Genomic DNA, 24,092 nt, shown 5'->3' on the forward strand with positions numbered 1-24,092 from the left:
AAAAATAATTATATACTCTTTTTTACTATGAGTTTATGATTAGGGTTTGTTGCTATTTTTAGATTTCATTGGTTAATATCATTGTGCGACTAAAAGATTATGATTTCGAGTTTCTAAATTAGCTTTTTATAGAAATCAAAAAAATTATACAAATGATATGATATGTTTACTACTCCCTCATGTGTTTAATCAAATTTTCATCGTTCTTGTACATTTATCAATGTATTATTTTAATTTTAAACTAAGTCTTTTTAATTGTAATTGATTAAAAATTATAAAAGTTTATATTAATAAAATTTATTATAAGAATAGTTTAAAACAATAAATTGAACATTTAATTAAAATAGGACGGAGTATTGTTTAAAAAAATCAAAAATCATGTAAACAGCCAAGGAAAGCCCTTGAAGACTTGTACTAGCTATTTACTATCCTATCTAGTACTCTATTTTTTGTTTTCATAGTTCTAAGATAGAAAATGGAAACCAATGTTAATATGATAAAAGTGGTGGTGAAAAAAAAATAAAAAAGATGACAAAAGTGGTTGTGAAGTGAGATGAAAAGAAGGAAAAGTTTTGTGTATAAAGAAATTCAACTAGAGCTGTATTGTTTTATAATATAGTATATATGTGGATGGCGTTTTGATTATAGGGTCTAGGGATAATATATTGGTGTTTGTATTGAGTATGTGGATGATAATAAGAAAGGTGTTAAAAATAAAAAGGATCAGAAGGACTCTACATCATATATTGGTTCTTCTTTATATATTGGTTAGTTTATTGTTATTTGGCGGTATTAGTTCTTTTCCATATATTGGTTAGTCTATTGTTATCCATGGCTGAAACATAGGTTAAATGTTATCATTGTTAACCATCACTAAAACATTGGTTAGTCTATTTACAATATATTAATTATTAAAGCTATAATTGTTTAGTATATATCAAAATACAACAAATATATGTTGGGATAATTACACAAATCAATATAGAAACAGAGTAGTGTCCTCAAGAGTATATATCAATCATCGATACAATTGTTCCACAGCAGAATTGTTATCAATCACAGGTTGTCCAAGCTCAATCTCTGCCACTGGTGGACTTCCATTATTGCTCGCATCTCCCACAGAGATTTTGAAGAGGCAACAATCAAAATTACAATTAAATGTATTATTCCCTGTTAAAAATACATTACAACATACGTACACAAACACAAAACAAAGTCATATACATATATAAGTCAATTAGTCTAATTAAGATGATCAAACAAAGTGTATGTATGTGCTTAGTGCTTACCAGTACGGCAGTATTTCCAGAGTAAAGAAGCAATGAAAATGAGGATGACGAAGAAAGTCGGTAGCCCGATCTTGGCAAAGCCAATGCTGCTGAAAAATGTGTTATTGTCTTGAGGATTTTCCATGTTTGTTTTCGCGTCTGAGCTTGGTTGCATAAACTAATCTTTTGGGCTGAAAATGGATGAGTAAATATCGAAATGTGCGTGTATATTTAAAAGTACAAATAAACCTTCAGACTTCAGAGCCTTCCAAGCAATTGCGCAAAACAATTAACCAGGGTTTAGGTTAGTGACGAAAATAAATCAATGGAGGAGAATCTTCCTTCAGGGTTTAGGTTTCATCCAACGGATGAGGAGTTAATGAACAAAATTCCTTTTGCCTGTTTTACTTTTCGTTTTCTTTTCGGCTGTGATAATTTGCCTGGCCAATGACTATAACCATTGGATGATTATGAGTTTATGACGCGATTGAATGATTACGGTGCCAATTTTCCAAAGCAAACCTAAACCCAGGAGGAAGATTCTCCTCCATTGATTTATTTTCGACACCAACCAACTCTATAACCAGTTGACCACTTAAATGAAATAAGTATTCATCATCTAAGTCATTAATAGAAATCTGAGTAACTTTACCTGTTTTGAATACACATTTAAATGTAAAAATAAATATTTACATACACATAATAATCGAAAATAACCTAATTCAAGATATCATATCTGAAATCTGCTTCAACACTCGAATATACACTTATTCCTTGCCAAAATATTTCATTTGGAATTGCACCTTTGTCAATATACTAAATCAATTCTTAATATCTCAAAATGTGTATAGTTTAAAATAAGAAAAGTTGATATTAAGCGTAATCCGATACATGCATATATTATTCACTTTTAATCGGATTAATGTGCAGTCAACTCTTATTTGTGGGTTTTATTATGTACAAGTCCAACAAAAATATATAAACAGATATAATTTTCCTTTTCATCTCGTCTATACACTTCTTTCATTTTCTCATAAATTTCAATTTCCTACCAATCTTTAGTTTTTTTTTTTTCTAATTTGCTCTAATTTTATCCCTGCAGCAAATATGGCATGACACTCTAGAGTCTAGATGTTTTCATTGTGAAAAAATGAGTGCAATATTTTCAAGGCTAGCTTTATGAAAACACAAATTCAATTTCTTTGAAAGACTATCTTTAATCGGGTCGGCTCATTATATATTTTTTTAAATATTATAAGTAGACATTAAGAATAATGTAAGTAGAAATTTAAGATATTGAAAATAGACATTAAAAATACGATAAGTAAATATTAAAAATAATATAAGTAGGCATTAAAAATACAACAAGTAGAAAATAATTTTTATGGGTTGACTTTGAGATACTCAAAGAGACGGTATGAGACTAGATGTTAATGAAAATCTAAGTGGAAAGAAAACATTGATTGAAAGTGAAAGATTCAACCGACAAGAGGTATGAGATGTAGGTGTTTGCTCGGATCCGGCAATTACTTGAAATAAATGTGTCTTTGTTTTTATTCTACTTTGTTTGTGTAATAAATGTGTCTTTGAATTCGATTCAAGTAATAGGGTTTAGTTAGAGCGTAAGCTAAAATAAAAAATATAAGATAAATATAGGAAAATGATAAATAAAAAATTACCATGTTAATAGATAAAATTTGAACGCAACATAATTAATGCTTTTGTTTATTTAAAAATTTTGTAAGAGAAAAAGTTTGGCTCACCCTAATTAATTTAGTATAATAATTGTATACTCTTTAACTAAAAAAAATAATTATATACTCTTTTTTACTATGAGTTTATGATTAGGGTTTGTTGCTATTTTTAGATTTCATTGGTTAATATCATTGTGCGACTAAAAGATTATGATTTCGAGTTTCTAAATTAGCTTTTTATAGAAATAAAAAAAAAAATTATATAAATGGTATGATATGTTTACTACTCCTTTATGTGTTTAATCAAATTTTCATCGTTCTTGCACATTTATCAATGTATTATTTTAATTCTAAAGTAAGTTTGTCTTTTTAATTGTGCTTGATAAAAAATTATAAAAGTTTATATTAATAAAATTTACTGTGAGAATAAGATACAAATTGAAAATGATTTGGTGAATAATTTAAAACAATAAATTGAACATTTAATTAAAATAGGATGGAGTATTGTTTAGAAAAATCAAAAATCATGTAAACAGCCAAGGAAAGCCCTTGAAGACTTGTACTAGCTATTTACTATTCTATCCAGTACTCTATTTTTTGTTTTCATACTTCTAAGATAGAAAATGGAAAATAATATTAATATAATAGAAGTGGTTGTTAAAAAAAAATAAAAAAGATGACAAAAGTGGTTGTGAAGTGAGATGAAAAAAAGGAAAAGTTCTGTATATAAAGAAATTCAACTACAGCTGTATTGTTTTATAATATAGTATATATGTGGATGACATTTTGATTATAGTGTCTTGGGATAATATATTAGTGCTTGTATTGAGTATGTGAAGGTTTGGCTAAATAAAAATTTCTTTATGAAAGATCTTGTAAAGTCTCAATAGAATTTAGGCATATCAATGTATAGTGATAGATCGAGACAAATGATTGGACTACGTTAAAGGACTTAAGTTAAATAGTCATTAACAGGTTCAATATAACAAACTCTAAGAAGGATTCCTTCTCATGGTCTCATGGTATGTCTCTTAGCAAGTCATAATATGTATGTCTCACTGGTATTTGATAACATAGAATGAGCTAAAGAGGTACCCTAGGAAATGAAGATATCAATGTTGTGGAAACAAATGCATTCATGAATATAACTTCTTCTGCTCCTTCTCATACGCCCTTCCCAACCCAAGAAACCCAAAATTCCTTTATGCCATCGTCCTCTTATTCTTGTAATGAACCCAATCAACTTCAATTTCAAGTCACAAATGATGATACTTTTAACTTAGAAGATACAAATGAGTCGTTGGGTGATGTTAATAGTGAGGGTAATGAATTCGTAGAAGCTCCTTCTGAGGACGATGTGGGTGTTGACGAGGAGGCTCTAGCTAATGACATGAGCTGAGGAAACATTCCAACAATCATTGCTCCTACACCCTATGCACTGGTTCCCCCTCTAGATGAACACATTGAGGACAACTCTTGGAGGTTTTGGGATTGTGATACAACCTACACCAATGAAGGACCTACACCAATGAAGGAGAGTTTCAAAAGGGTATGATGTTTGATAACAAGAATGCCTTATTGGACGCTATTAGATTGTATCATATTCGTAGGAACGTTGAGTACCGAACTGAGACTTCAAATCAAACCGTGCTCACCTTAAAGTGTAAGAGAGGGTGTGGTTGGAGGCTTAGGGCTAGGAAGAGCTCCTATTCACCATCATGGGAGATTGTTACGTATAAAGGGAAGCATGGGGGTTGTGTATTAAGTACTAAAAATGTGTCAGCTGGGCACATTCATTTGACATCTTCCGTGATTAACAATCTTATTAGAAATTGTGTTGCTCAAGACCCATCAATTAAGGTCTCTGTTGTGCGTCAAATGGTGAAAGACCAATTTGATGTCGAAGTGACCTATAAGCGGGCATGGTGTGCTAAACAACAAGCCCTTCTCTCCATTTATGGTACAGGGGAAGATTCTTATCCTCTTCTTTCACGTTTCTTGAAGGCACTGCAAGTTTCAGACCTCGGGACTATAGTTGAGTGGTTCTTTAAGGAAGATAATGATGTTGGTGTGTACGTCTGTCCTAGTATTAGAACTTTCCAATGTGTGTTCTGAGCTTTCCAACCTAGTATTGAGGGATTCAAGTATTGCAAACCCCTTATTGCTATTGACGGAACACATTTGTATGGTAAGTATCGCCATACGTTGTTGACTGCGATTGCCCAAGATGGGAACAAGGGAATCTTCCCGCTTGCCTTTGCTTTGGACGAGAAAGAATGCATAGTCGCCTGGTCTTGGTTTATGGCGTGTGTTCGTAAGCATGTGATGCATAGTCCAGGGTTATGTGTTATTTCCGATAGACATGCGGGCATTCTAGCAACCATGGAGGAGCCGGAACGGCAACCTCCAAACGCTCATCATAGGTTTTGCTTGCGGCATTTGTTAAGTAACTTCAACCGTCAAATGGGTAATGTGAAGTTGAAGAAGATGTTTAGACGGACTGCAGAGCAAAGACAAGCACATAAGGTCATCGAGGGATTGAAGGTCATTAGTGTTGCTAATCGAGAGGCTCTTTTTTGGATTGATCAAGTTGGTGATATGTGTAAATGGTCAATATGTCATGATGGAGGGTATAGGTATGGTGTTATTAATACCAACTTAGCCACAGTGTTCAATAACATGATGAAGGGTGTACGTTTCTTGCCCATAACTACTCTTGTGGAGTTCACCTTCTATCGTGTTAATGATTACTTTGTTAAAAGACGCGAGAATGCAAACGCGTGGCTAATTGGGGGAAATAAGTACACTTCACACGCCACTAGAATTATCAACCGTAACACCGAGAAGGCAAACTACCATAAGATCGTCGCATTTCACTAATGACGAGACCTTATCCAAGTTAAGACTGCGCGTAACATGGCTTGCGCAGAACTTCTCGCACCTCCCTGAAGGTGCTGATAACGCCACCATTGAGTGTATCTCTCATATCTGATTGGTGCTGTCTTGTTCTCCGACAAGACTGGCAACCGGGTACAACTATTGTACTTGACGTTGCTTGATGCGCCATGGGAGGTCATCTCCGGTACAGCTGGGGTTCGGCAGCCCTAGCGTATCTGTGCAGGAGACTTTGTGAAGCTTCACGGAAAAACGTGAAGGAGATCGCTGGGCCCCTCATTATTCTGCAGGTAATACTAAGTTTACATTTTACCGTTTTGTTTCTTTTATCAAATGTTTTTGTGTTTCTTTTACTTACTTATAATTGTAATTCATAGCTTTGGGCGTGGGAGCATGTTCTCATTGGTCAACCGATGAGGAGTGTGGGACGTGGTGCATTTGCGCCACCAATTCTTCCACCCCCACATGTGCCATATGGATCGCGGTGGTCCTTTGAAAGACGAACAAGGACCCACACAGGATTGGGCGTGGGGTTCTATCGCGATCAACTCGATCTACTACGAGCTGACCAGGTAACAACTTCACTACAACTTGTTTTGTAACTATCACATTGCGTAATTTATTAATCGAATTTTCACGTTTAGTTTCGATGGGACCCTTACCTCGCTGAGGCATACGCTGCATTGCCTCAGCACTCGGCCATATTGTCAGGGGCGTGGAGAGCATCTGTACCTCTGATCTGCTTCGACATAGTCGAAGTGCATCTCCCTGAGCGCGTACTGCGCCAATTTGGGATGGTACAGGGCATCCCGCCGCCATGTGTCACAAAGGCGGAACTCCATCACTCTCGCAAGGATCGGGATCCCAAGAATTGGCTCGAGATCAATTGGCGCCATGTCGCTCGTTGGGAGCACAGGCTAGAGCTGTTTGGCCCAAGGTGCGCCGATCGAGGCTGTAGGCACACCTACTTCGGCGGATTACATGCCGTGGTTCCTCTCCAACACTTGTCGATGGATGACACCACGAGGTATCATGGCGACAGCCCAGTACGCTCCCGCAGCACCGACGATGACACACTTTGTGAGTATACTTCAACATTGATTATTATCCATAGAACTTACACGTTATACATTTCATTAATACTTAAGTCTTACTGCAGGCACAGGGCATTGCATCAGTCATCAGCTCCTCCCAAGAGGAGCCCGTACGGGAGATTGCCCAAGGCATACTCCTAGGGACGCAGTTTCAACACTTCATTCCGGAAGTGACTGCGTCCCACACCACTATGTACGATTACGGGTCATCTCCTCATCATGCCGATGTCATCTTGAGGAGGTTGACTTAACGTGCCTAAACTACGGTGTCGGGTCCTCACAGGGTGCCACATCATCACAGTATCAATCACCTCCCCTACCCAAGCGTCATGCGACGGCCTCTTACTATCGTAGGAGGCGTCGTAAACCGTCACAGTTAGACAGGGTATAGGAGGACGATTAGCATTAGAATACTGTTTGTATATATTAAACATTTGTATATACTTAATATTTGTAACATTCGTTCTTTTGTATATAAATTGTAACATATATGTAGATGTATATATTTTTATCGTATTATCACACGTCTATTATGAATGAAATGATGTTAAGTACTCAGATTTTTCGGCGATGAATCATTCCGCCAAGAATGCAGTATGAATTTAATCAAAAACAAACAGACAATCATATTCAAATAGGAAAAATGCTATCGAAAATTCAACACAATTTCATTCAAGTTCAACAAATCCATATCAAATTACATAGTTCATTCGTTAAGTTAAACTACCGTCGCTAACTAAGATGGCTTCTTAAACTTTCTCATAATCCTTTCAGTCTCTTCTTTCCTAAGTGTCATATCATCTATTTGTCTCTTTAGATTAAATACCTCATCTTTAAGCTCTTGTTTTTCCTTTTCAAGTCGTACTATTAAGTCTCTCTGCCATTTAGTACCCTCCGGAGCAATCCATTTAAAGTATGTGCATCCTAATCCGTCAACCAAGTAGAAAGGGCAAGCAACAAAATCACGCCCTGGATCGAAGTCGCTCCAATCTGTATTAATCTCAACTTCATAACCACAATCACAAAGCTCTTCAATACAATGCTCCTTTAACCTCTACGGAATACATATAATCTAGTAACGTAAGTGAACTTTCAAAAATAATATTAACATTTATAAATTGAGAGTAAAAATAATATAATACCTTATGTTACCTTTAAAAATTGATTCAAAAGAACAAGAATGATGTAGATTGGATATAATGAAGTAGGGAAATAATGGAATTATTTATAGAACATCATTACAACGGCTATTTCAAGTTCGTAACAGCTATTTTTCTAATTAACAACGACTAGTTTAATTCATACAAAAAATAAATAAATAAATAAAAGGCATCAGTCGCTGTTACTAACAGCGACTTATGCCTTTTATTTTTTTATTTTTTTTGGTCTTTCGCTGTTAGTAACAGCGATTTTCACCGAGACTAGGTTTGGATGTACGAACGCTTATTTTGGGAATTAAGTTTTCACGAAGCTTATTTTTGAAATTAAGTTGTTAAATGATCTTATTTTTTTCAAATTTTCACCATATGCCTGACAACTAGTTGATACAAATATCGAATAATGGTGATTTTCTAACTAAGTTACTAGAGCAATGTGCACAATCAATCAAGAATGCAACTAGGATGTTTGACAATTGGCTGTTAATTGTTGACTGTTGGCTTTTTTAGTTGGCTTGTTTGGTCAGCTGGAAATGTTGGTTGTTTTTATTGGCTTTTAAGTTAGCTGAAAAAGCTAGCTATTTGTGAAGATGTTTGGTAAATTTGAGTGTTGGCGGTTTATTAGAGAAAAAGTAAGCCAACAAGCTAAATGCCAACTTAAAAAGCTAGCTGGAGCAGCTTTTCATTTTGGCTTAAAAGCCAACTTTTCAGCTGTTTTAAAAGCCATTTATCAAACACTTTTATTGATTTTTTGACCAATCAACAAGCCAAAAACCAAAAGCCAACCAAAAAACTAAGTAAAAAGCTAAAAACCAAACACCCTTATATCAAAGTAAAAAGTACATTTAGCGTGAAGGGTAAAAAAAAATGTGTTAACACCAAAAAAAAAACATAAGTTACCTAATCTTTTGCGGTTAAATAACTTCACTTTCAAATTTCACCCTTCCATTTCTGAGATAAAATCACTTCTGCTTGTGTGCTTACTCATCTGCAGAAGTAGAAGAATGAGTTGGGTATCTCCACATCATATCAGCCCAAGTACTCTGACCCTCAGTCACCTCTTTGATAACAGATGAAACATCGTCCACATTGACTCGAATTTGTTGCTTGCTGTCCCTCTCCCGCACTGTCACAGAGGATGTCTTGTCAACAGTGATGGCGAAGGGAACTCCGAGTTCATCGGTTCTTGCGTAACGCTTACCGATTGATGTGCCTGCAAAAGTCAGGTAAATGGTTCATAATTTAAATTTACAAGTCAATGTCGAGGGCTCGAGGCACTCCATAGTTAGCCTACAGCGACAAAATCTTAAAAAGTATGATGCCTAGAGTCCATATATCGATGGTAAATCATCAAACATCCAACGTGGTACTTGAGAAATGAAGTGATTATACAATTTTTTTACCACCAAGTATGGATTTCCTTCATATGGTAAGGCAAGATAAGATCCAACAGTGAGAAAAACTATTTCCAAGAAAATAGTAAGGTCAGATAATCTTTTAATAAAACAATTTTTAACTCATGGATCGGCTTTCTTTACACCTTCGAAATTTTAGTTTCAGTATAAACACAATGAAAATAAAGTGGAGATAAAATCGAACATTCCACTTCCCACTTGCATACTCTAATCAACCAATGCCACTAAGTTTCTCCCACCTTGACCGAGTTCAGGAGTAAACTTAAAGTTAAGCTAACTTGAAGCTAAGGTATCCCCATTTTGAAGAAAAAACAAGCTACAAGATGAATGAGGCACAAGGCAAAAACAACTTGAGCAGCAACATTTCACTACCCCAAGGAAAATAAAGTAAATTTATATCTTGTATTCAGCTTATGCGTCTCGTTTGCTTTGTCACATATGTCAATGTACTATTTCAATTGTTAATAGTTTTAACTTCTAATTGTGCATTGCTAAAGAATTATAAAAAGTTGATATTAGTAAAATTTACATTGAAATGTATCATAATAAAGATCACTAGACTATATTTTAACTTATAGATCAAGAATAAATTACAAATTAACAATAGTTGATGAATAACGTTGAAAAAAATGGGACATATAAATTGAATAAAAGGGAGTTTGTAATGCTACCAACACAAGAAAAGTCCACATAAGTCAACATATCAACAACAACAACAATTTCAAAGCCTAAATCCCAAAAGATTGGGACATAACTTATCAATTAGGAGTAGATAGTATTAGACATATTTACCTACAGGTGCAGAAGAGGTGTTAAAAAATAAAAACATTACTGACAAGCAACAAACAATAAATAAATAAATAAAGATAAATAAATAAACAATAATACAATAATGAACTCACATTCGAAATGCCAAACCATGCCAATTTGGAACTTGGAAGTACCAAATCATTCTAAAAAAGTTCTTTTCCATAATTGAATTAAACCTTGATGAACAAAGGCAGCTCTTGAGAGTTGAAACGACACAAATCAAGACATAATCATGAGCTATAACTACTTATTGCCACCTTTCTTTTAATAGAATGCTTTCCAGATTTTTTAGCTTTTCAATTTACAGCCATAAGTATAGATTAAAAAGAAAACTTTCAATAAATTTTAAAGCATTCGAAATTATAAAAGCAAGAAACAACCCAAATACTAATATTTGCTTCTGTATAGGACATCACTTTGAAATAAATTACTTGCATTTGTCAGTAAACCCAAGTTATGACTTATGAATCATTTCATTTCTATATTTCTCTCCAGTGAACCATGTCTTTGGATGAAAAACCCAAACAGAATTCGCTAGAGATAAGCAATGAAGAATTTTAAGTGTACCTGTAGTGTCAATTTTATGGGAGATACCAGACAAAGTTAGTTACTCTGTAATCTGTTCTGCAACCTGATTTTGAACAAGAGGAAACACAGTGCATTTTATAGGAGCCACAAGTGGAGGGAAACGAAAAACATTCAGTTGCTCATCTCCAGCTTTACTTGGCCTAGTGTAGAAAGAATGCTCATATAAACAATATATAATACAACCGATACCAAATGATGGTTGTATAACTGAAGGTGTAAAAACCCGCTGATGTTCCTTCTTTTTCTCTATCTTGATAGTTACCATCTTGTTAGTTATTGTTACATTCTTCCCAAGAGTGCAAATATTGAATTCCACTTTGTCCTTGGACTCCAAGTTGGCTTTCATTTCCATAGCTTCCTTTTCATCCATGGCCTGCATAAATGGGGGTACAGCATAAATTGAAGAAAACAGTTGTAGTTTCAAACGAAAAGCAATCTGAAAGTCCTTGAGTCTTAACACATCACAGTAGGAAAAGTATGTTTCAGGATTACCTCCAATGCTTCAACTACCATCTTTTGGCTACCCTTGAATGCAAGACCAAGCTCCTTTTTCATAGGGGTAATCACAACTTTCTGAAAGAATATAAAAGATACATAACATTACAAACTTAGTAACGGTACGCTCTAGAAATAGACACAAGCAAGCAATAAACTGAAATAAAAGAGAGTTAAGTAGTATTACCTCTACTTCTCTTGGTTCAGAAAACTTCTCTTGAGCAACAAGGGCTACACCACTTTTATCCTAAACAATGTTAGAAAACCTCATAAATCATTGACTCGTGTGATATCCTCATTTGTTCAAGTTAATAATAAACAAAAATATTTCAGCTGCACTTCAGCATGTGAAAAATAAAGAATCGCCATGAAACTTTACCGTGTGAGCACGCAAATCATATGCAGATCTGTCAGCAATGCCAACACACTCAATCCAACCAAATGAGCATTCAATCTCAGCATCCCAACAATCTGCAGCATAATGAGCCATCTCATTTGCAAGATGCTGACGGAATCTCAACCGTTCTTTGTCAATACCAAGGCTTGTGAGGAATATGTAAACTCTCCCAATAAAATAACCCAGTGTTTCATTGTTCACAATGCCCTGTGCAACAGTGAACAAACACATTAGCCAAACATTAAAAGTGTATTTGACCTCAATTAAGAGAAACTATAAATGAGAAAGGATATCAGGACATAGATATGAACCAACCTTACCATCTGCCTTACCGAGGACCATCTTCTGTGCAGATTGCCCAGAAACCTGTAGCTCCCTTGGAAACATCAAAAACTCTAAACTTGCTACATCACGGAATTTACGATGAGACTTATCCTGAGGATCCACAAAATGTTCTATTTCTGCTAGAGTAAACTCTCGTACCCTAAGAAGACCTTGGCGTGGAGATATCTGAAAACAAATATGACAGTAAACAATTTGACATGTGAAAAACAAAGTATCCAAATCACCCCCCTCCCAATTATCAAGAAGTATATGACTATGTAGTATCGTAGATGCCATCAATGTCTAGAGCACTCCATGATGCTAGGACTAGGTCTTCACCAGTGTACCAATGTTCGTACTACCTGACCTGAGCAACGACAAGGAATACAGATCGGACTCCAGTATTGGTATGAGTTTAGTTGACTAGAGCCTGAAGGCTCAAGGCTCCGCTAGAAAAGCTCGTGGACAAGCTCCATAATGTTATATCGTTACATTTTAAATATTCAATTAGTAATTTGGGCATAGGTTTCTTATTAGAGACTTATTACTTCAACTTCTCACAAAGTAGTAGTACTTATAGTTTGACAATAAATATTTATAAAAATTTCAGGAATACTGATTTGCATTTCAATTCGACATCAAATCAAAACTTGAGCCGAAGCTTGAGCCTGTAAAAGTTGGGTCTTGGTTGGGCTTGTTAACACCTCTAGTGAGGCCATAGAACAATTTTCAAGTACAGGATACAAAGGATAGTTCAAAGTCCACAACACACACAATGACACAAGGTAGTAAAGCCTTAGAATCTACCAATGCAGATACTCTGATCAGCCCAAAAATCAAGTTCTGGCAAAAGTTTTTCAAAAACTCTGACCCTTACAGAATCTGACGAATCAACACCAAATTGGTCTGTTAAAACAAAAATAGAAAATATTTACAGACCTCGTTTCTGAAAGCTTGACCAATTTGAGCAGCAGCAAGGTAACTTATTGCCATTGTAATAGTACATGTCCTTGAAGTTCACAAATATACCTTGTGCGGTCTCTGGCCGCATAAACCTACAACCAGCCAAGTGACATGATTACTAAAATGTAAGCTATTGATTAGCCAAGGGAAACATATACAAGAAACAGCAAAGGTATGTTTTAAGCAAATTACAAGCATACCCAGGGCTTAAACCAGAAGGACCAATAGAAGTCTGAAACATTAAATTGAAGGGATAAGGATCAGAAAGAGGATTCTTTGTATCTGGTGAAGTAATGCCATATTCCTTTATCTTTGCTCCCAACTCCTCGGCAGAGAGATCATCCAACAAAGCCAAGATATGCTATAGTTCAGCTGCTTTTTCCGCAGATAGACTAAGGTCCTTCTCAAGCTTCTCTTTGCAAAAATCCTTCAGCAAATGGTCAGCACGGTAGCAAGTGCCTGTCTTTTCATCCTTTACCATAAGGTCGGTAAACTTATCCACATGCCCTGACGCCTTCAGCACAACCTCCGGCGTCACACACGGGCAATCGACCTCTAACATGTGTTCTTGCAGGACAAAATGCTGGTAAACGATAAAATCAAAAATCAAAAATCAATTTCTGTAAAACATGTTAAGAGGCATAATTTGAGAATCAGCAATTGGATTTATCATCCTCCAAAAGACTTTCTTATAACACATAAACTTATCTATGCAAATTATCTGCCATGCAAAAACAAGTGGAGTACTCTCCAGTCTCTTAGGAGGTTTCCTGCACAAGTTAAGGACTCATACACAACCTTATCCAGCAACAACGGCTTTTAAGGCAATATTTGGTTCCCTTCATAAATCAAAGAGTATTTCATGTTTCTACCAAGGTCAACTAGAAACAATATATATTTGTTATCGCAAACAAGGGTATGAGCCCGTGAATTTGACCCTAAACACCGCGTAAGTGGAAGCCACTGTTGGCACTAGAGTAACTAGGATAATGGAATATTTTTGTTCATAAATCTTATTATTTTCACAACAGCAATACATTAATTGACAAAATAATTGTGCATCAGCCACACAATCCACATACTAATCAATTCTTATCCCATTAAGTTTTTGCAATTCTATCTAAATAGCTCTCAAAAATCATGAGTATCATGTAGAACAAGTTTAGCTATTTTTCAATCATCAAATCACATAAAAAAATCAACCGAATTATACAATTCACAACCAATTTAAGCTTCAAAAGTATAATTAAAATACAAAATAGGAATCAACATACCTGACGCCAAAAGGCGAGAACATTTTGCTTGACAGATTTGTAACATTTTGACGAAAAGCCTCTCGAGTAGCCGAATTATCACCTCCATTACTTCTTACAATCTCTTGAAGTTGCATTTCAATGGAAGATTTCTCCAATTTGAGAGCTTTAAGAGTTTCAACGGCGGCGTCAATTACAGATTTGTCAGCAGCGTCGGAGGCCTTGAGGTCTCTAATGGAGTTAGCTTGGACATCTATACCGGCTAGTTTTTCAGCTAATTGTTGCCGAAGCTCGAGTTCTTTGGGATCCATTAATGGAGGATGAAGAAAATTGATAGGGAAAATGATATTGTTAGTGGAGTAGTGGGTGGAGAAATATATCCACTCTTGTGTAGATAGTATTTTCGAAGGTGCAGTCAGTACTGACTACTGAGATTATGAATCCTCCGTGTCTCGGCAACGATCGGAATTCGGATTGTGCACAAAGACTAACGGAATTATTTTAACATTTTTTTTAATAATACCCGATTCATTAATAAAAGTGTTATACGACATATAAATCAAACATAAAAATTATCAAGTACATAACAATTTTAACTTTGTAGATATTTTTTTATTTTTAACTTTAAAGATTTAAACATAATAAGAGTTAAAATGTCTAGATGAAAATAAAAGAAAGTGATAAAAAAAATTTCATTAAATGAATTACACAAATTATCAAATAAGACGATCTTAAGGTGAAACTATTTATATCGGATTGGCTCAAATGTATATTTGCGGTCTTAAAGTGATCACTTTATAACCTAAAAGTGATTAAAGTAATTTTTTTAAGTTATCACTTACAATTTTAATGTTATTAATTAGATAATGGACATATTATCTGAAATAATACAACTTTTTACCACCCTCCACAATCAGATACATTGGTTAACTTATTGGTAACCTAAAATTGTAGGTTAATCGTCAAAAAAAGTCATTGCTACCCTTTTACCACCCTCTACAGTCAGAACCCCACCTACCCTCCCACTGCTAGACCCCCACCCCTACCTGTCCCCCACCGTGTAATACCCCCATCCCCTAAACAAAGTAACTCATGAATCTAGAAATTGCCCCATCCCTATTTAGCCCCAAAACTCATTAAATTTTGAATATAGATTCACTTTTATTTCTTATTTAGATTCATAATTATCAGCTAAAAGGAGAGATGTTTTGATTGGTGGTCATAGGATAGGGTGTTTCATAATTAGAAGCTCAAGGATTGCCATTTATAGGTGGTGGTTGGATGGTGTGTTATTAGCGGCTAATATGACATGGAGGTTTGTACTTATTTGGTGGTTGGTTAGTGTGTTAGGGATGAGATGATACATGATGATGGGTGTAGGGGGGAGGGGGTGGATTAGTGCACATTTAGAGATTTTGTTTTTTAATTTAAATAAATTTAGTTTTTGAGATAATTTAACTTGTTTACACGTAATCGATAAAAATGGATATTGATGGAAAACTCACCATAAAATTGGTATTATTTATTATTAATTAATAGTTGGTATTGACGTAGAAAAAATGTTAAAATGTACTCCATCCGTTCCTTTTTGATCTTCCACATTACTATAACGGGTAGTTTCAAAAGTTCTTCCACTTTAGAATACTTTCTATTTTTAGAAAGTTTTTATCTCACTTTTACCCCTTAAAATCCCCATTTTCTTTTAATGTACCAATTTTCTTTTATTTATAATTATTTTCTCTCTCATACTTCCAATACAATCATTACTTTACACTACTATTTAATTAAAATAATACCCACTACAACCTCATACTTCCAATACAATCATTACTTCCCACTATTATATAATTAAAATAATACCCACTACCACCAAAGATTCTCTTTTTCTTAATCTTTGTGAAATACCCATATAGGAAGAACAAATAGGAACGGAGGGAGTATTATTTAGGGTTATTCATCCTTAGAAAAATAAAGTAAATATATGGATATGTCTCATACAACAATTATTGTATCTAATTATATAGCATATTTAAAAACAATTAAGTAAATTCTTTTAACACATAAATATAGTAACTATTTGGTTTTTTATGAGCATTAGATATTCCTTTATCATACCATTCTATTTCACTACTTATATTTTTTATACATTAATTTCCTTCCATTTAAGGCGTAGTTTTGAGGTCAGATGCATGCACCTTTTTACATTTGTTAGTGATAACATAAACAAATATGTTATTTCGATTTACTACCGATTGCAAATATCACATGCAACTTCATATAAATAAGAAAACCATATGTTTTAATTACTCATATTTACTATAATTCTATATGATCAAAAACAAAAAAAATTATACATGTTGGACCCATCAAATAAGGGACAAATATAAAAATTATAATTAACGTTTAAATGTTAAAAAGACTAACATAAAAGTTTCATATATATCAAATATCAATAGGTCAATTTTGTATCATGTAAAATAATTTGTTATTTTTAAAGGAAACTTTAGCAAGATTAATATTACATATTTTTTATTAAAAAAAATAATTGAAGAAAAATCAGACAATAATTTATTTTGGGTACTGTGATAAATCTTTTTAGTTTTTTCAATTACTACCACCAATTATTGATGATCAACAAGAAGATTACAAAGACACATAGAGTAATGATTAATGTGTAAAAAAAATTAGATCATATTTTAATTAGAAAATCAAAGTGAAGTTTTGAATGAATATGGTTTTTATTTTATTTTTATTTTTCCTCGGCCAACCTAATATGAGTACTAATAAATAAAAGATTAAAGTGTAAGCAAAGGTCAAAGTAGTAATTACACGATTTAAAAATATTATCCCGTTTAACTAGCCTTGCATTGGCCGTTTTTTAATAATCTCATTCCCATCGAGATAATCCGCATTATCATAGTAAATCCCCCATAATTAGGAAACAAAAGTAATCTTACGGTCTAGAATTATACAACTAAGCAAGAAACAATATCCACCGTGTAAAAACACGTCACCACAATAAAGCAAATACATACCACCACAGATAATAAATTCCCAAATTCAAACCCCCTCCTTTACTTATTTTCAAAACCCCGCCGTCTCCCTCTCTCTCCTCACACTCACTATAAAAAACTCTAAAACCTCCTCTTCATTGGCTCATTTCTACCTCTTTCCCTATTTTCTCTCACTACATTTTTCTCTTCCTTCCATGGCGGACCAACAGCTTCCCTGCGACGGCGATGGTAATTGCATGTTGTGTAAGAAGAAGCCATCGGAGGTCGAGAAGGTTTTGTGTAAGACATGTGTAACTCCTTGGCATGTGGAATGTCTTGCTTCTCCACCGGAATCCATGGCTTCCGTCGATCAATGGGAGTGTCCTGACTGTTTTTCGGTTGAAGACGTCGGAAAATCGGTGGTTCCGGCGACGGTTACCGGTGTTGGAAGTGAATTGGTGGCGAAGATAAAAGCAATCGAAGCAGATGCATCGTTGTCGGAGACGGAGAAAGCGAGGAAACGTCAGGAGTTGTTAAGCGGGAGTGGATCCGGTGGGAATGATCAAGGCAAAGTTATGGATGATAACGAAATTCTGGCTATTCTTGGTGATAACATGAGTTGTTCCTTCTGTATGCAACTTCCTGAGCGCCCTGTCACTGTAAAATTATCTTTCTCTCTCTTAAGTACTTGCATTTGGGGTATCTGGTTTCCTTTTGTTGAAATTTGTGTCATCACCTTATCTTCTCTCTGTTTTGTTATTTATTGATGTTTATATTCATTTTTTGATTTATCTGCAGATGATAAATGATAGGTTTTAGTTATTTCAGAAATGTTCCATCAGTGTTTCGATTTTCGATTTCTTATGAAATCTAATGAACATTTTGAATTATTTCTGTCTCATTTTTTTTGCATTTCGTATTTATTTATTTCCGATGTCTGATGCATTCAATCAATTGACGTTTTTGTTTTAGAAGTTATGATTTGTAATTAATTGAGGTTTAATATCATCGTTAAGTTCAATTAACACTGTATTAAAACTCTGGTTATTGCGTGTGAAGAGTTATACCAGTAGTCTTAACTCTTAAGTATCCCGTGGAGGATTTTATTTGGTGTTTGTATTAATACCGGTTATAAAAATTTGTAGTTGATCGTTCTTAAACAGCATAATTTAGTTTATTTTTAGGGTTGTGATATATGTAGTTTTAACAGCTACATATATAAGCAAACATTAATTTTTAACAGGATCTGTTCCTTAGGCTTCTACCTTTGTAATTATAAACAAATGTAAGGTTGTGTTCATATGACATTTTCAAATTCTACCATAGTTGGGAGCCACTCATTGGAATGGAATGTTTCTGATTAATTTTTTTTTAACAAATTATGATTTTAATGGCGTAATTAATGTTTCATAATTTTATTTTTAACTCTTAAGAGCTTGTTTGTGTAACATAGGAATTAAATTCCCATAGGAAGTCTTAATATCTAGTAATTAATTTTCTTTGTCAAATCCCTAAGAATTTACATAAATTATATGTTTGATATCAAGTAATTTTGAATTTCTGCAAAATGCTTATTATCAAGAGTGGACATGATTATTAAATTTCTATAAGTGTAAGAAGTTTCATTTCTTATTAAATTTACTATGGTTTTTAGTTTATTTTGTCAAATAAACAATACTCAAATTATGAACTTCCAAAAAATTTAAAATTTATATGGAATAAGTGCAAACAAACAACACCTACGTATCAATTAGATATTATCTTGTTTTGTTAGGTGTGGATACTATACGATAACATTCTATAACCCAGTGTTATAAAATGGCTCTCATGTACTTGGGGTCTCTTAGTAATAATAAAGAGTTTGTTTCAAATTGACATTGATAGCAAATATCATTTGCAACTTTACATGAATTAAGTTTTATATATGTACCCACTGTTTTAGTCATGCTAGCTTAGAAGACAAGTTTTATATTTTGACCAAAGTAGTTCATGTGTTAGTGTATTGACACCCTTTTCTCTTATCAAAAATACTAATAATTTTGGCTTGGAAATAGAAGAGTTACTCTAATGGCTTCCTAATCTGTCGTCTTCATGCTTTACATATTTGTAAAAGTATACTTCTTGTTGTGTTGAGTGTGGATGTGTTGTACCTATTTATCAATTTTCTGGTCATATTGTTGATGTCAGGTGTCGTTTCCTACTCAAGCACTATCTTTTGCTTCTTTGATGCCTTTGATTGTGTATGATTTATAGGTGGTTCTTTTTCGTTGTTGTTCCTAGGAATACCAAGTTTTGTTTTTGTTTCGCAGACTCCATGTGGGCATAACTTTTGTTTGAGATGCTTTGAGAAATGGGTAGGACAAGGAAAGCGAACATGTGCAAAGTGTCGGAAGGGAATTCCTGAGAAAATGGCTTCCCAACCCAGAATTAATTCTTCCCTTGTATTTGCTATAAGAATGGCAAGGACCACGAAGTCAACTACAGTTGCGGCTCCTAGAGTGTTTCAATTTGTGCACAATGAGGATCTTCCTGATCAAGCATTCACGACAGAAAGGGCTAAAAAGTCGGGAAAAGCAAATGCAAAAAGTGGAAGGATATTTGTCACCATCCCACATGATCATCTTGGGCCCATTACTGCTGAATATGATCCAGTTCGGAACATGGGAGTGCTGGTCGGTGACTGTTGGGAAGATCGCCTGGCATGTAGACAGTGGGGGGCTCACTTCCCTCATGTTAGTGGCATTGCTGGACAATCTAATTACGGGGCACAATCCGTTGTTCTTTCTGGAGGGTATGAGGACGACGAGGATCACGGAGAGTGGTTTCTTTATACAGGAAGGTATATCTTTGATGATGCTACGTATCTTACCAAACCTTAGAATTTTGTTATCTTCCTTTAGGTGTAAGTTAAAAGTGCATTTTTGTGATTTTATCTAGTTATTTAAGTCGGTGATGACACGTAGGATAACTCATTGGGTTGTAAAATTTCCTGATTTATTCTAGTCATTTTGTTATGCCATTTATTGACATGATATTGTTTTCATGTCACAAATGCCAGTGGGGGACGTGATTTGAGTGGAAATAAGCGTACAAACAAGTTACAGTCATCTGATCAGAAGTTTACAAGTGGAAATGAAGCACTTAGGACTAGTTGTAGAAAAGGATACCCAGTTCGTGTTGTAAGGTAAATATATCAGTTATAATGTTATGATTTGGAGTAGTTTCAACTTTGACTGTTTATTTATCAAACCTAGCCATGATTTGCGTTATTGATTTTGAGTTTTGGCTCTTGTTAGTCACTTGTTTTTGATTCTAATATCATTGCCTTGAAGCTTAAATGATATGAAATAGAAATAAAATGGTGTTTTTATAATCCTGAAGTGTTATGCATATAATTGTCCTATTGCAATTTAAATCCTTAGCTGATTTATGATTTTGTATCATCAGAATATTCTTTTTGTGTTATGTGCAGTCACTTGCTATATGATAAGAAATTTATATTTTCTTTTTCATCTTTGTGCTACTTTAAACATGTCACCGATCACGTTATTATTTTGGTGTAGTAGCTACATGATCCTGCACTCCTAGATATAGAATTGACCTATACCTTTCTACTTCATCCAGATCTCATAAAGAAAAGCGCTCTCATTATGCACCTGAATCTGGGGTACGTTATGATGGTATTTATAGAATTGAGAAGTGCTGGATAAAGCAAGGGTACCAGGTAAAAATGGCAGTTCAGACTATGATTGATAGACTTGTTATATTACCTTAACTATTGGGTTGTGAGTAGTATTAGTAAGCTAATCTATTTTGTTGGTATTGAAGGGCTTCAAGGTTTGCAGATATTTATTTGTTAGATGTGACAACAGTCCTGCACCATGGACAAGGTCGGTATTTTGCTGCTTACTGTTAATTCGGTATGCCTAATTCTGTATGCCTAATACCTAAGTCTCTTTTTTCCACAGTGATGAACACGGTGACCGACCAAGACCATTGCCTGATGTTCCAGAGCTGAAGAAGGCTCTTCAGCTGACTGAAAGGAAAGAAAGCCCCCATTGGGATTTTGACGTGAGTATTCTTGTTTGTGACATAACTGTACCCATATTCTTGTGAATCTTAAAGAAAGATTTCGTAATATTATGGTTTTCAAAGTATTAAATGAAAAAGCAATCATATGATCTTTTTAGTAACAGTATTTCATTTTCAGATGCTTTTCTCAAGTTTTATCTTCATTAAGGTAATGTTAGTCTGTCCATTTTACAGGCAGAAGAAGGTTGTTGGAAATGGAAAAAGCCTTTGCCACCTAGCAAATGGTCCAAGGAAAAGGGAACTGGTACTTCTACTGCTCGTTCAAAGAAGAGCTCCAAAGCAAAAATTTTGAAGGGTATTACTTGTCTTTGATGTTTTGACCTCATTTCTGTTCTGATTATATACCTAGAAAGTTTATGTGTTTCCTTTGCTTGTCAATTTTTATAAGCTATGATACTTCCTTAACAAGACAACTTGTCCTGACTTGTTTGTTGAATACAATAAATTCAGTATCTGGGATCTTGTTTCTATTGTGATTATTTTCTCATAAGGGTTGCTCTTTTTTTTGTGCTGCAGAATTTAGCTGCCAACTGTGCCACAAGGTTTTGACTCTACCAATTACGACTCCGTGTGCTCACAACTATTGCAAAGCTTGCTTAGATGGTGCATTTGAGGGACAAAAATTTCTAAGAGAGAGGAAAACTGGTGGTCGGTCACTTCGGACCCAGAAAACTGTAATGAAATGCCCCTCTTGCACCACAGACATCTCAGAGTTCCTTCAAAACGCACAGGTTTGTATATCTCTGTTGTAAAGCTTAAAATTGTATGCCGCTAATTGTCATATGTCTAGAGATCACTGATGATATTAGATTTGGATAAGTGCAAATTTGTCCTGGCTGACACTTTTTTGGAAGGGTAATGTTGTCGAGGAGGGAACGTATCTGAACTTAAGGAAAGTTGTTGCATGTCTATGTCCAGCCCTGTTTGTAGATGTTCTGTCTTTGATGAATTATAAATGCTTAATCATTTAATTCCTTGAAATGTTGAATTGTGGTAGGTCAACCGAGAGCTCATGGGTGTGATTGAATCATTAATGCGTAAGTTTGAAGAGGAGGAGAAAGCTGACGGTGGGGAGAATTCTGGTGACCTAAATGAGAATGAAGAGGGTGTATCAGATGTAGAAATTAGTACCTCAGATGCCGAGGACACTGAAAGCAAAGCTGTTGAGGAGGTAGCTGAAGTTGCAACCGAGAAGCCTGAAAGCAAAGCTGTTGAGGTAGCTGAAGTCGCAACGGAGAAGCCTCAATCTGATGACGGTAACCTCGTTGAAGCTGCTGCCTGTAAGGACCCAGATGTTGTGGTTGCTGCGCCTTCTGTCGCCAAGAAACGAGGTCGCCCCAAGAAAAGTGCTGCTGCACAGGGGGCTGCAAACAGGACAGGCGGACGCAAGTCTCGCAGAGTTGCTGAAGATGGAAACAATTCACCTTCAAGTCCTCTTCTTGTCGGCTCAGATAATGATCTGGAGTAATTCTCAAACCTCGGTAAGATGCTTAATGTGTAGTAAAACACATGATTTAGAGGAACACATTTATGTGCTTTTCCCTGCATCACTATTGTTCAGAGGCCATTTTTTAACCGTTTTGCTCCACAGTTGTAATCGGAGTTTAACTAAACAGCCAATTGCAACTAATTTTGTACCTTCTTTCATGCAATGCGCTCTCTTAGGGCCGAGGATTGTTGCATTTTGATGTAAACTGAGTTTATATTAGTAAATGTTATTTGATCTATTTGTAATAACCCTCTTCTATGCATTTTTCGGATGAGTGCTGTACATTCACACAGGCTGAATGTCAATTATTAGTTCGCGCATTATAATTGTTAGTATTGTATCCTTTTATTCCTTGCGTATCTAGTTTTATACTCTACAAAATATGTTCTAGTCGTTGAATAGGATACTCGAGTAAGTCCTTCGGACTCCATAATGTATTACTTCAGTTTAGATATTTCGAGAAAGGGGCGGGACAAGAAAAATAAGTTTTCAAACCAGGATCAATTCTTGTCTTTGTGGAGAAATCAGTGACAGAATGGCCAGGACCTCAAGATCTACTACAGCCTGCAGATATGACTCTGAAAGTGTTTCAATCTGTGCACAATTACGTTCTTCCTGATCCAGCATCGAGCACTCACTAGTCACTACAGAAAGGCTAAAAAGCAAATGCCCAATGTGGTAAGAAATTTTTTACTACTATCCCAAATGATGATCTTGAAAGCTTGCAATTGTTAGGTTTTTTTCCAGATTGCTATTTGTTATGCCATTTACTAACACGATCCTGTTTCAATCTCGTGATACGTACCAACAACATATGTATATCGTTCACAAGCGCAGATGAATAAAACCTGCTCATTACATAAGGAAGTATTTTGTCGACATTGGTTACAAGCGCAATGTAATTTAATCTCAACTCGATCATAAATACATACATTGTGCATTAATGCCCTTCATTTCAACAAATTTGCACCATGGATGAGATCAGTACGACAGTGCCTAGTTGTTTAACACCTTGACGAGCTAGGCGATCTACTGTAACCATTGCCGATGTTTCATGGCTAAAGAGTTTCGGCTAACTCACTTAAAAGGAAGCCCTCGCTGATAATTCTGATATGCTTGTATGGCAAGATTGATTGATTGACTTACTTTTTATAGAGATTGTTTT

The 24,092-nt window shown here is 35.0% G+C and overlaps 1 protein-coding gene and 1 pseudogene across 1 annotated transcript; one reads left to right on the forward strand and one right to left on the reverse strand.

Moving 5' to 3' along the window:
• Positions 1-7,135: 7,135 nt before the first annotated feature.
• LOC130799789 (glycine--tRNA ligase, mitochondrial 1-like) lies at positions 7,136-14,814 on the reverse strand (annotated as a pseudogene).
• Positions 14,815-17,471: 2,657 nt separating this feature from the next.
• Positions 17,472-23,175, forward strand: LOC130799786 (E3 ubiquitin-protein ligase ORTHRUS 2-like). Its single transcript, XM_057663023.1, has 9 exons — positions 17,472-18,005; positions 19,656-20,185; positions 20,405-20,530; positions 20,971-21,070; positions 21,175-21,236; positions 21,315-21,417; positions 21,613-21,733; positions 21,955-22,169; positions 22,436-23,175. The coding sequence occupies exons 1-9, from the start codon at positions 17,562-17,564 to the stop codon at positions 22,904-22,906; spliced, it is 2,172 nt and encodes a 723-aa protein (XP_057519006.1). The 5' UTR covers positions 17,472-17,561; the 3' UTR covers positions 22,907-23,175.
• Positions 23,176-24,092: the final 917 nt, after the last annotated feature.

Source organism: Amaranthus tricolor, chromosome 14, assembly GCF_026212465.1.
Source record: "Amaranthus tricolor cultivar Red isolate AtriRed21 chromosome 14, ASM2621246v1, whole genome shotgun sequence".
NCBI lineage: Eukaryota > Viridiplantae > Streptophyta > Magnoliopsida > Caryophyllales > Amaranthaceae > Amaranthus > Amaranthus tricolor.

What these genes read in the sequence shown, in the direction of transcription:
- LOC130799786 (XM_057663023.1), top strand. Translation starts at nt 17,562, where the DNA reads ATGGCGGACCAACAGCTTCCCTGCGACGGCGATGGTAATTGCATGTTG. An exon ending in TACCCAGTTCGTGTTGTAAG is followed by an intron (nt 20,531 to 20,970) that starts GTAAATATATCA and finishes TACTTCATCCAG; the next exon opens with ATCTCATAAAGAAAAGCGCT. An exon ending in CAAAGCAAAAATTTTGAAGG is followed by an intron (nt 21,734 to 21,954) that starts GTATTACTTGTC and finishes TTTGTGCTGCAG; the next exon opens with AATTTAGCTGCCAACTGTGC.